The 13,992-nt window shown below is 35.0% G+C and overlaps 1 protein-coding gene across 3 annotated transcripts in view; it reads left to right on the top strand.

Moving 5' to 3' along the window:
- Window positions 1-13,992, top strand: part of KIF3A (kinesin family member 3A) — a 55,683-nt gene that overhangs the window by 3,528 nt on the left and 38,163 nt on the right. For all 3 annotated transcript variants that reach the window (XM_038552133.1, XM_038552132.1, XM_038552131.1), the window contains exons 2-4: window positions 81-354; window positions 11,170-11,314; window positions 11,501-11,585. In XM_038552133.1, the coding sequence (XP_038408061.1) occupies window positions 81-354; window positions 11,170-11,314; window positions 11,501-11,585 (504 nt within the window). The remainder of the gene's footprint in view (window positions 1-80; window positions 355-11,169; window positions 11,315-11,500; window positions 11,586-13,992) is intronic.

The raw sequence follows: 13,992 nt of genomic DNA, 5'->3' as shown, positions 1-13,992 counted from the left end.
TTTTTCAGATTTGAAATTTAATTTGCTGAAGGTAAAAGTAAATGTGCTTTTTTCTTATTTGTGAATATTTTCTCCACTAGATCAATAAATCTGAGAAGCCTGAGAGCTGTGATAATGTGAAGGTCGTTGTTAGGTGCCGGCCCCTCAACGAGAGAGAGAAATCAATGTGCTATAAACAGGCTGTCAGTGTCGATGAGATGAGGGGAACTATTACTGTACATAAGACTGATTCTTCCAATGAACCTCCAAAGACATTTACTTTTGATACTGTTTTTGGACCAGAGAGTAAACAACTTGATGTTTATAACTTAACTGCAAGACCTATTATTGATTCTGTTCTTGAAGGCTACAATGGTGAGTATATTGTTCACTCTTTAAAACAACTTTACCAAGGTATTAATACCCTATAAATTCATCTATTGTAGTTGCATAGTTTGGTGAGTTGTAGTAAATACATACACTTGTGAAACCACCACAACCCAGTTTGATGACCTTCCAGTTTTTTTTTAATGTCCTTTTGCAGTCCCACCTCCAGGCATCCATTGACCTGCTTTTGTCTATAGTTCTATCTTTGCTTGAAATTTCATATAAATCAAGTTACACCCTATCTCATCTTTCTTACCTATTTTCTTTCGGTTGCATAATGTTGTTGAGGGTCATCCATGTTGTTGTATGTATCAGTACTTTGTTGCTTTTTAATGCTGAATTGTATTGCATTGTTTGAATATACTATACCACCTTTTATATCTTCGAAGGAAATCTGGATTGTCCCACTTTTTTGGTGATTGTATATAGTTCTGCTATGAACATTGTTTTATAGAATGTCCTTTGTGCAGATAAGTTTTAAAGTTTTTCTTGGCTAGATATCTAGAAGTAGAGTTGGTGAGTTATATGGTTAATGTATGTTTATCTTTTGAAGAAATTGTCAGACTGTTTTCCAAAGTGGTGACTATTAATTCCCCCTGCCCCCCTGCCAGTGTGCTATGAGGGTTCCTTTAGTTTCTTTACATTTTTCACCAACATTTAGATTGTCAGTCTTTTTAACTACAGCTGTTCTAGAGGATCTGTAGTGGTATCTCATTGTTTTAACTTGTATTTCTCTATTACAAACAATGTTGAACATCTAATCCCGTACTTTTATTTTTATTTTTTTAATCCCATTCTTATATATTTTTGTATTTTTAAAAAATATCTTACGTACTTTTCAGTTTCATTGGCTATGTTACTATTGAGTCATGCTCTTTATATGTTCTGTATTCAAATCTTTTGATCGGGTAAGTGATTTGGAAATATTTTCTTCCAGTATGTGGCTTGTATTTTCATTTTTTAATGGTCTTTTGAAGAGAAAAGATTTTGAGTTTTGATTAAGTCCAGTTTATCATTTTTTTCTTTTATCATGTTTTCATTGACACAGCCAATAAGTATTTGCTGAACCCAAAACCAAAAAAATTTTCCCTTATGTTTTTATCTGGAAGTTGTAAACATTGTAGGTCTTACATTTAGGTATATGATTCATTTTGAGTTAATTTTTACATGTGGTGTGAGGTAAGGGTGTAAGTTCTTTTCCTCCCCCGCCCCCCCTCTTACTTATGAATACCCAGTTGTTGCAGCACCATTATTTAAGACTATCCTTAGCCTATTGGTGCTTTTGCCAAAAAATCAACAGATTACAGTGTGTGGGTTTATTTCTGGATTGATTATTCTGTTCCAGGTCTGTCCTGTTTTTATTACTGGGTTTATGTTTTGAAATTAGGTAGTATATGTTCTCTAGCTTTACTTTTCTTTTTCAAAATTGTTTGGCTTTTCTGGATTCTTTGTATTTTCATATAAATTTTAGAATTACCTTGTAAATTTCCACAAAAAAGAAAACCTACTGGGATTTTGGTAGGGATTGTGTTGAATTGTATTCTGACCATATTGAGTCTTCTAATCCAGAACATGGTATTTCTCTCCATTTATTTATTTATTGTTTAATTTCTCTCATTAGTATTTTGTTGTAGTTTTTGATGTACAGATCTTGTGCTGCTTTTCATAAATTTATTCCTAAGTGGGTTTTTTTTACCTGTTTCCTTTTTTTTTCTTTTAAGATTTTTATTTATTTGACAGAGATAGAATGAGTGAGAGAGAGAGAGAGAGAGGATGTGTATGCATGCATAATGGGGGAGGCAGAAAGAGAGGAAGAAGCAGATGTCTCTGCTGAGCAGTGGAGACTGATGTGGGCTTGATGCCGGGCTTGATTCCAGGACCACAGGATCATGACCTGAGCCAAAGGCAGACACAGTTAACCGACTGAGCCCCTCAGTGCCCTACCTGTTTCTTTTTTAAATTTAAATTCTAGTTAACATAAGTGTATTACTATTTTTGATGCTTTTGTATATAGAATTGTTTTTATAATTTCATTCTTAGAATTGTACATTTTGATACTAGAAATGCAATTGATTATTTTAGGGTTTTTTTTTTTTAATTGAGATAAAATTCAGGTAACATAGAGTTCACTTTTTAAACCATTTTACTATATACAAGTCAGGGGCTTTAGTACATTCATAGTACTTTTAAAAAAATTTTTATTAATTTATTCATGAGAGAGAGGCAGAGACATAGGCAGAGGGAGAAGCAGGGCCCATGCAGGGAGCCCGATGTGGGACTCGATCCCCGGTCTCCAGGATCACACCCTGGGCTGAAGGCGGCGCTAAACCGCTGAGCCACCGGGGCTGCCCAGTATATTCATAGTGTTGTGTAATATCACTGTTACCTGTTTCCAGAACATTTCCATCACCCCCAGAAGAAACTCTGTATCTATTAGCAGTTACTCCCAGTTTTGCTTCCTCTTATACTTGTACCTATGTATTTACTTTCTAATGTGTATGAGTTTTCCTGTTCTGGACATTTCATATAAATAGAATCATATAGTCTTTTGTGTATCTCTTCTTTTACTTGGTACATGTTTTCATTGTTCTTCTACCTTATAGTATGTATTAGGACTGCATTTTTTTAATGATCAGTTAATAGTCCATCTTATGGATATGCTGTCTTTTATTTATCCATTCATCTGTTGATAAACATTTGGGTTGTTGCCATTTTTTGACTATTAAGAAGTGTTGCTATGAATATTCTTGTACATGTTTTTGTATAAATGTGTGTATTCCCTTTGCTTAGGTAAATATCTACGAGTGCAATTGCTGGGTCAAAAGGGTAACTGCCAGATTGTTTTCCATAGTGGCTGGCTGCACCATTTTTACATTCCCACCAGCAATGTATGAGGTTTCCAATTTCTTCACATCTTTGCCAAAACTTGTTGTCTTTTTGGTTACAGCCACCATAGTGGATATGAAATGATAGCGCATTGTATTTTGCAATTGATTTTTATATATTGACCTTGTACCCTGCAACCTTGTTAAACTCGCTTATTATTTCTGGTAGGCTTTTACTCATTTATTGGTAAGCTCCCTAGGATTTTCTATATGCAAGAGTGTTTTCTATATGCAAGTATTTTATCTGCAAATAAAGATAGTACAGTTTCTTTGTTTCCCATCTTTTTGTTACCTGAATTGCCTTGGCTAGAATCTCAGGTACAGTGTTGAATACAAGTGATGAGAGTGGGATCCCTGGGTGGCGCAGCGGTTTGGCACCTGCCTTTGGCCCAGGGCGCGATCCTGGAGACCCGGGATCGAATCCCACGTCAGGCTCCCGGTGCATGGAGCCTGCTTCTCTCTCTGCCTGTGTCTCTGCCTCTCTCTCTCTCTCTCTGAGTGTGACTATCGTAAATAAATAAATTAAAAAAAAAACAAAAAAAACAAAAAAACAAGTGAGAGAGTGAACATTTTTGTTTTGTTCCTGATTTTAGCATTCACTGTTTTACCAGTAAGTATGATGTCATCTGTAGATTTTTACCTAAGTTCCCCTTAAAAAAAAAAGTTCCCTTCTTATTCTTTTTTTTTTTTTTTTTTTTTTTTTTAGGAATGGATTTTGGATCTTATCAAATGCATTTTTTTCCTGCACCTATTGAAATCATCTTTTTGTTTGTTATTATGTTCAGTTATGTTGATTTTTAAATTGAAACCAGCCATGCCACTTGGTCATGGCATATTATCATTTTGTATGTTGTTAGATTTGATACGCTAAAATTTTAATTTGTGTGTGTGTGTGTGTGTGTGTGTGTGCGTGTGTGTGTGTCTGTGTTCAGGAGGGATATAGGAGTTTTCTTGTAATGTCTTTATCTGGTTTTGGTATCAGGATAATAATGCCAATTTCAGAGAATGAGTTGGAAAGTATTCCCTCTTTTTAAGTCATGTGTAAAAATTTGTCTAGAATTAGTGTTACAGCTTCCCTAAATGTTTGGTAGAATTTACCAGTGAAGCCAGATAGGCCTGGAGCATTTTTTTGTGAGAAGGGTGGGTTTTTAACTTAAGATTCACTGTCTTCAATAACACAGAGCTTTTTGAGTTACTTATTTTTCTTTTAGTGAGCTCTGAAAGTTTATCTTTCATAGAATTTGTCTCTTTCATCCAAGTTGTTGAACTCATTGGCAGATAGTTGTTTATATCAATCCTCTATTATTCTTGTGTTAGAATGTGGTGATGTAATTGGATATTGATTTATGGTATATGATAGATGGAGTTTGTTTCATCTGTTTTTCTTGTGATTAGTCTGGTAGGAGGTTTATCAATTTTGTTGATCTTGTCAAAGAATTGACTTGGTTTTATTAATTTTCCTTTATTTTTTTTTACACTTTATATTCTTCTTTGATCTTTATTTTTTTCCTCCTACTTTATTCCTCTTTTTCTACTTATGGTGGAAGCTGAGGTCATTGTTTTGAGACATTTCTAACTTTCTTTCTTTTTTTTTTTTAAGATTTTATTTATTTATTCATGAGAAACACAGAGAGAGAGAGGCAGAGACACAGGCAGAGGGAGAAGCAGGCTCCCTGCAGGGAGCCCAATGTGGGACTTGATTCTGGGTCCCCAGGATCACACCTTGAGCTGAAGGCGGCGCTAAACCGCTGAGCCACCCAGTCTGCCCTAACTTTCTAATATAGAGATTGAATGCTATGAATTACTCCCTAAGTACTGCTTCAGTGGCATTGTACAGATTTTGACATACTGTGTTTTCATTTTCATGCAGTGCAGGGTACTTTCTCCCTTCCCTCTTGATTTTTTCTTTGATCCTTGGGTTGTTTAGAAATGTGTTAGTTTTCAGATAATTTGAGATTTTCCAGGGATCTTTCTGTTGTTACTGATGTCTAGTTTAATCCCATTTTAGTCAGAGAACATAGTATGTAAAACTCGAATCTTTTGAATTTAGAGACTTGTTATATGACCCAGAATGAAGTTTTTTGTTAAATGTATGTATATTCATGAAAAGACTGTGTTGGATGGAGCATTCTATAAATATTCTTTACATCAATTTACTTGGTAGTGTCATTCAAATTTTCTGTCTACTTAATTATTTTCTGGTTGGTCTATTGGTTCCTGAGAGAGGGATATTCGGTTCTCTTACTATGTTTTTCTATTTGCCTTTTCCTTTCAGTTCTATCACTTTTTATTTGATGTATTTTGAAACCCTGTGAGTAGGTGCATAAATGCTTAGGAGTTTCAAGTCTTCTTCATGCATTAACCTCATTTTCCTTGTGAAATTACTCTTTGTCCTTAGTAATGTTCTTTACTCTGAAACCTACTTCAATATGAATTTAGATAGATATTCTAACTTTCTTTTGATGTAATGTTAACATGGTATATCATTGTTCATCTTTTTACTTTTAATATATTTGTATTTTTGTAATGCAGGTGCATTTCTAGTACCTAGTTATACTGGAGATCACTAAGATTACCCCAAGTTCAGAGGTTGGTAGGAGAAGTCAGGGGACTCAGGATATAATTGTACTTACAGCTTTGGTTTATTACAACAAAAAAGAAAAAAAGAAAAAAGAAAAGAAGAAAACAAAAAACAGCACGGGGAAAATGGAAGAGGTGCATGAGGTAAAGTGTGGAGGAAACCAAGTTCAGACTCCTAGTGGGCACACAGGTTGTGCTTAATTCTTCTACCACTTAATGTGACAGTACTTGGGAAATCATATCTGTCAGAGAAGCTCTGTAGGCAGTACAGTGTCCCAGGTTTTTGTTGGTACCTGCTCATGTGGGCACCCTCAACCTACCACTTGCCAAGGTCCCAGACTCTTAGAAGGAAAGCAGGGGTTTAGCATAAACCACCTTGTTTATAGAAACAGTTTTGGCATGATGAGCTACTCTTACCTGTTAGGGATTGGTAAGAACCCTCCCCAAATCCAAATTCCCAGATGGTAGTCAAAGGCCAAACTTGAAAGCAGGCCTCTCAAAGAATAGCAGCCCCAGATCTGTTGTTAGCTCCCTTCTGCACAGCATTGTACAGTTGGTAGTGGTTTTGTTTTGTTTTACCTAGTCTTGCTGTCTCTGCCTTTTTTTTTTTTTTTTTAAAGAGAGAGAGACAGAGGCAGAGACACAGGCAGAGGGGGAAGCAGGCTCCCTGCAAGGAGCCCATTGGAGGACTCCATCCTGGATCCCAGGATCATGCCCTGAGCTGAAGGCAGATGCTCAACCGCTGAGCCACCCAGGCATTCCTAAAAAAAGGTTTAACTACTTGTCTCCTTCCAAGTTTTGTGCTCTTGTTGTCCTACATTTACTTCAACACGTTATAAACTCCAAACCACATCATTGTTATTTTTGTTTAACGCATCAGTTATCTTTTAAAGAGATTTGAATAATAGGTAAAAACATATATTTTCGTACTTATATAGTTAACCATTTTTGGTATTCTTTATTCCTTCATGTAGATCCATATTTCCATCTAGTATCATTCTTTCTGCATTGGAAAACTTCCTTAAATGTTTCTTAGAATGACTGGTGATGAATTCTTTCAGGTTTTGTATTCTAAAAGGTATTTATTTTGCTATTGTTTTTGAAAGAATTTTCACTGGATATAGGATTTTAGGTTGATAGTTTCTTCTTTTACTACTTGAAGAAAGTAGTACTTTCTACTGTCTACTGTCTTCTCATTTGCTTTTTCTTCTACTGGAATTCTCTTTTCTTTATCTTGGTTCTTCTTTACATAAGTGTCTTTCTCCAGGTGTTTTTAAGATTTTCTTCTACATCCCTGGTTTTGAGCATTCTGATTATGATATGCCTTGGTGTATTTTTCTTTGTTTCTGTGCTTACAGTTCATTTAAGCTTTTTTGGATCCGTGAGTTTGTAGTTTCCATCAAATTTGAAAAAATTTTAGCCATTTTTTCTTTCAATGTTTTTCCTTTCCCCACTCCCTTCTTGGGGGACTGCAATGACGTGTATGTTAGGCTGCTTGAAATTGTTCTACAGCTCATTGATGCTGTTTGGTTTTTTTCTCTGTATTACCTTTTTTATGTTTCTGTTGATATATGTTCAAGTTTAATGATCTTTTATTCTGCAGTGTCTAATCTACCATTAATCTTATCTATTATATTTCTCATCTCAAACATTGTAGTTTTCGTCCCTAGAAGTTTGATTTGGGTCTTTGTTGTATCTTCCATCCAAGTTCTTCCTGACTTCCATCCAAAGTTTCCACTTAACTTTTTAACATGTAGAATACAGTTTTAATAACTGTATTTTAATAACTCATTTAATGTCCTTGTGTGATAATTCTAACATTTGTATCAGTTCTAAATTGGTTTGATTGATGGAGTTCTTCATTATGAATTGTATCTTTATGCTTTTTTGCAAGCTTGGCAAATTTTGGTTAGTTTCCATATACTGTGAATGTTACCTTGGCTCTTGTTTTTTTTTGTTTTTGTTTTTGTTTTTTTAATTCCTATAAATATTCTTGAGCTTTTTCCCGAGTTGCAGTTACTTGAAAATGGTTTGATTCTTTCAGTTTTTTTTTTTATTAGTTTCAGAGGTAGAATTTAATGATTCATCAGTTGTATATAAATGTATATAAATGTTCATCATTTCCAACACTCATTTACATAGTTTCACCTTTTCTAGAATGTCATATAGTTAGAATCATGTATGTATATATATATTATAACCTTTCAGTTTAGCTTCTTTCACTTAGTAATATGCACTGAAGTGTTCTCCATGTATTTTCATGGCTTGATAGCTTGTATCTTTTTTTGTGCTGATTATATTCTGTTGTCTGGATGTACCACAGTTTATCAATTCACTTACCTCCTGAAGGATATCTTGGTTGCTTCCAAGTTTTGGTAGTTAAGAATATGCGCTGCTGTAAACATCTATATGCAGATTTTTGGTAGACCTTCTACCATTTTTAAAATATAGTAAAAAATGGGGAGGTTGGATAAAATTTCAGGTCATTTCTAGTTTTTAAAAAGTAAAGTTTAAAAAAAAATAAAAAGTAAAGTTTTAAGAGATGTCCATATTGAAGGAAATATTAGCATTAGATTTGTTAAGTTGGACATACAAAAACTAGAAATATAGAATCTCATCTCTGAAAATGAGATGAGATTCTTTTATTCTAGGGGATTCTTGGCTCTATAATTATAGATTACTATTCTTTTAAAGTCAGTAATCTTCATATATTTAATGAATTCATAGAAATTACATTAGGAATTAATTTTAAAAATTTTGGCCATTACATACTTCTAAAAAATAAGGGCTCTAGAGCCAAATGGACTGTATTCACAGGTTGTTTGTACCACTTACTAAGACATTGAACAAGGTAAGCCTTTGTTTCCTTAGCTAAAGCATGGGAGTATAAATAGTGCCACACTCTTAGGATTGGGGAGAAAATTCAGTAAGGATGTGTGTAAAGTACATGGCCTAGCTCATAGCATATGATCAGGAAATGACAGCCATGTGTCAGCTCTCACATGTGGTCTGTGCACTCATAATATTTTCAGCTCTTTTGAAGATTAGTACATTACATTCTTAATGACACAGTTTGAAACACTTAGTGAATTAGGAAAAAATAAGACTTTTTTTTATTCCATGTGTAAAAAATGGCTTCTGTTGTGATTAAGTGTTGTGATGGTTGTCACAGAAAGTCTTGAAAGTGATGGTGATGTAAGAGGTTACCTGCATGGAGTGGAAGTAGTTAAAAAATGTTTGTGCTGTATTCTCACACTGTGCTGTCTCCTGCAGAAATTGTACCTGCTCCCAGGGCTTTACTGGCCAAATACATCTCATTCCTTCACCTACCTGCTTAACGCATGCATTTGAATGTGTCATGGGCACTTAAAGCTCAGTAGGCCCTCAGCTGAATTCACTATCTTTCCTTTCAAACCATCATTTCAAACCATGGTGGTGGTCACCATCTCAGTATACGGCATAGCCATACATCTCCTTGTTCAGGCCAGAAATTTGAAAGTCATCCTGGATTCCTCCTTTACCCTGGTCTCCTGGTTAGTTATTTCCCAGATGCTGTTGCTTCTAACGGTTGCATGTCTCTGAAATCCTTCCACCTTTCATATTGCCTTCTGTTGTCAGCATTAGCTCTCACGTGGCTAACTACTCCAGCTCTTCACATCTCCCCTTGCTTTTCTTCTAGTTCCTTGTATACAGGGTAGCCTTAGTGATCCTGGTGTCACTTCTACCTGCAAAAATATTCTGTGGTTTCACTTTGCTTTTAGGATAAGTTCTTAAAATCTTAGCATGGCCTTCATGGCGGTGTGCATTGAGGCCCCTGCTGATATCTTTATTCTCTGTTTCCATCCACCTTCATTTTCCATCTGTTTCTTCCATTCTGATCTCATTTCAAGTCCTCAAAACCTCTCTTCTCTTTCTTGCTTCTTGCTGTCCCCTCTGTTGCTGTGTAACTCTTACTCATATTTCAGATTTTATCTTAAACCTTACCTTTCCTGACCTCCCTCCACTTTCCTCTTATATTATTTCTTCTGCCTGGACTACATCCCTTTACTCTCAGCTAGAACTCCATTTCTCATTTCCAACATTCATCTTGCTTATAAGTATTTGATCAGTATCGGGGCGCCTGGGTGGCTCAGTGGTTGAGTGTCTGCCTTCGGCTCAGGCCATGATCCCAGGGTCCCGGGATTGAGTCCCACATCAGGCTCCCTGTGGGGAGCCTGCCTATGTCTCTCCCTCTCTCTGTGTGTCTCTCATGAATAAATAAATAAAATCTTAAAAAACAAGTATTTGATCAGTATCTCCTCTTCAAGGTTATGCATACCAGAATATTAAGGATTATGTTGGTCTTATTTGTCACTCTGTCCCCAGTGCCTAGCATAATGCCATACTCAGGTGTGTGCTACGTAGTTGTTGAATGAATTTAGGTATTTGGAAAGTTTAAGTTGTATCTACAATTACCAGTAATAATTGTCACATTTTCAAACTCCTCCATTTCTTACAACTTTTACTTAAAAAATACATATTTTTAGGATGCCTGGGTGGCTCAGTGGTTGAGTGTCTACCTTTAGAGCTCTGAGTGCTGGGATCGAGTCCCATTTTGGGCTCCCTGCATGGAGCCCACTTCTCCCTCTGCCTATGTCTCTGCCTCTCTCTCTCTCTCTCTGTGTCTCTCATGAATAAATAAATAAATAAAATCTTTAAAAAAATACATATTTTTAAAAGGAACTTATTTCAGGATTAAGAAGAAAAAACCCTGCCGTTTACTTGTACATGACTAGGCATCATGCTGATCAAGTGGGGTAAATTGTTTTATTTGTTCTTACTGTTTATGTCGGGTAGTTATTCTTGTCCTCATTTTACCACTGAGGAGACAATCTCTGGGTCGATTCTTGTCTAAGCTCAGGTGACTGAAAAGTAGCAGATGTGTGGATTCACACTGAGGTCTTTCCGTTCTAGAACCTGTATTATTTCCTTGCTGCAATTTTTTTTTCCTTGCTGCAATTATACTACCTTCTCTAATTTAATGTCCACATTCAGTAATTAACATATGCATTACAGTCAATTTCTTATAATTAGCCATAGTGTAAAATTTTGCATTTAGGGCTTGCGGGATGCTTTTAATTAATGGTCAATATCTCATTGACTCTAGAACTATAACAGCGCTTGGCTCATATGGCAAAGAGTATGTATTGTCATTGTCGATAATAAAAGTGAAATTTGTACTTGAATAAATATTAAATCCAGGGAAGAAATCACATCACAGTGTCAAAGAAATAACTTTTAAGAGCTATTGTTCTGTAGCATTAGACTCTAAAAAGTAACTGATTCTCTTAATTTTCAGGGACTATTTTTGCATATGGACAAACTGGAACAGGCAAAACTTTTACCATGGAAGGTGTTCGAGCAGTTCCTGAACTTAGAGGAATTATTCCAAATTCATTTGCTCACATATTTGGTCACATTGCTAAAGCAGAGGGTGATACAAGGTAAAAAAGAATTATTTTCTAAAAAAAAAAAAAAAAAAAAAAAAAAAAAAAAAAAAAAAAGAATTATTTTCTAATATTGAGAAGTACAAGCACAAGGAAGGCATATATGTATAAAACTTGTAAACACATTTGAAAATAGCTCTCATAAATATTTCTCTGCTTTTTAAAATGATGTTTTATTTATAGATTTTTGGTTCGAGTGTCATATTTGGAAATATATAATGAGGAAGTCCGTGACCTTTTGGGCAAGGATCAGACACAGAGGTTAGAGGTAAGGATAACTGAAATTGAAGTATTTTCCAAAGTAGTAGACTGTTACTATATTAAGATTCTTTTTCTACAAAAGTTATTTTTAATATTTTACTTATCTTTTGACCTTGTGTAGTATATGATCATGATTCAAAATATAAAATAGTATGAAAATTAATGCATTGAAAAGTTGTTCCTAATCCTGTGCCCCACTTCTCCCCACCCTAAGATAACCATTTTCAGTATCCCTCACTGTTCCTCTATGTATATATTAACAAATATAATTTTACTTCTACTCCATAAGTAGGTATACATGTACAATGATCTGCACTTTTTTTTTTAAATTAAAATTCTTATCCAGGTAAGTGTAGAGTCACATGTGACTGTATGAAAGAATATGGAGAGATTACCCTTTACATAGATGTACCTTTTACGCAGCTTTGCCCAGTGGTTAACACTTTACGGAGCTGTAGTAGAGTATCATGATCATGATACTGTTGTTGATACAATCTACAGATTTTACTCACAGTGCCCTGGTTTTTCTTGTACTCTTTGTGTTTAGGTTAATATATCCGCTACTACATCAAGGTACTAAACAGTTGAATCACAGAGATGCCTCCTGTTGCCCTTTTATGACCATATCCACCTCTGTCCTGACTACATTCCTCTGTAGCCATCCCTGACTCCTGACAATCTCTAATTTGCTTTACAATTCTCAAATTTTGTTTTATTTGTTCTCAAAAATGTTATGTAATTAGAACTATACAGTATGTAACCTTTGGGATTGGCCTTTTTCATTTGGCATAACCCTCCTGAGATTTATCCAAGTTGTTGCATGTATTGAGAGTTCATTACTTTTTATTGCTGAGTGGCATTGCATGATGTATACGTGTAAAGTTTAACCGTTCACCTGTTGAAGGACATCTAGGCAGTTTATAGTTTTTGGCTATTATGAATAAAGCATCTATGAACATTTGCACACAGATTTTTTTATGTGAATGCATGTTTTCATTTCCTGGTTTGAAGGCCAAGAGTACTCCAGAATTTATTTTAAGTCAGAAATTTTTAAGGTGTTAAAGATACTAAGACCAATCATGAATGTAGTAAAAAACACTAGCAGTTTTCAATCTTTCTTTTACCTAAAGGAAAAACTAAAATTTCTGATTGAGAAATTTTAGTTTGTACTCTTTGGGGTAATAGATTGGCAGGAAAGACTACTTTTATCCTGCATTTCAGAAAAGGGAAATGTGAAATTACATGCGTAATAAATATTAGAGAATTACAAAATTACAAAATACATTATGTTTACTTACAAACTTAGCTGATTTATATTGTTTTTTAAAATAGAGATGTAATCCACAGAGGCTAATAATATTCACCCTTTTACAGTATACAATATAGCAGCTCTTAATATATTCACAAAATGATACAGCCATCATTATCTAATTCTGGAACATTGTCCTTACCCCCAGAAGAGGTCCTATGTCCATTAGGAGTCACTCCCCATTCCTGCTTCTCCCCACCTCCTGGTAATCAGAACTTAATTTCTGTCCCGATGGATTTGGCTATTCTAGATATTTCACATAAATGGAATCATATAAAATGTGATCTTCTGTGTCTTGTTCCATTTAATACAATGTTCTCAAGATTCATTGATGGACTTCATTTCTTTATTTAAGAAATAACTTTATTGGGACACCTGGGTGACTCAGAGGTTGAGTGTCTGCATTTGGCTCAGGGCGTGTTCCTGGAGTTCTGGGATCAAGTCCAACATTGAGCTTCTGCAGGGAGCCTGCTTCTCCGCTCTGCCTGTGCCTCTGCCTCTCTCTCTCTCTCTCTGTGTCTCATGAATAAATAAATATTTAAAAAAATAAATAAAAACAGTTTTATTGAAATATAATTCACATTCCATACAATTTACTCACTTAAAATGTACTATTCAGTGATTTTTGATATATTCATAGAATTGTACATCTATCACCACAATCAATTTTGGAACATTTTTCTTACCCTAGAAAAAAACACGGTGCTCCTTGGATATCGCTCCTAACCCAGTCCCAGGGAACTACTAGCTTACTTTTTTCTCTATAGATTTGCCTATTTTGGATACATAATATAAAGGAATAATATGTGGTCTTTGATGACTAGCTTCTTTCATTTAGAATCATTTTTCATGGCTCATCCATGTTGTAGCATGTGTTAGTACTTAATTTTTTTTGTTATTGCTGAATAGCAGTCCATTGTGTGGATATAATGCATTTTATTGATTCCATCAGTTGAACATTTGGATAGTTTCATCTTTTTGTCTGTTATGAATAAGACTGTTATGGACTTAGACTTTTACAAGTTTTTGTGTGAATATGTTTTCGGTTCTAGTGAGTACACCCTACTGAATGTAATTGCTGGATCCTTTGGTAACTGTATACTTA

The sequence above is a fragment of the Canis lupus genome, chromosome 11 (assembly GCF_011100685.1).
Source record: "Canis lupus familiaris isolate Mischka breed German Shepherd chromosome 11, alternate assembly UU_Cfam_GSD_1.0, whole genome shotgun sequence".
NCBI lineage: Eukaryota > Metazoa > Chordata > Mammalia > Carnivora > Canidae > Canis > Canis lupus.
This window is presented reverse-complemented; position numbering and strand designations above follow the sequence as displayed.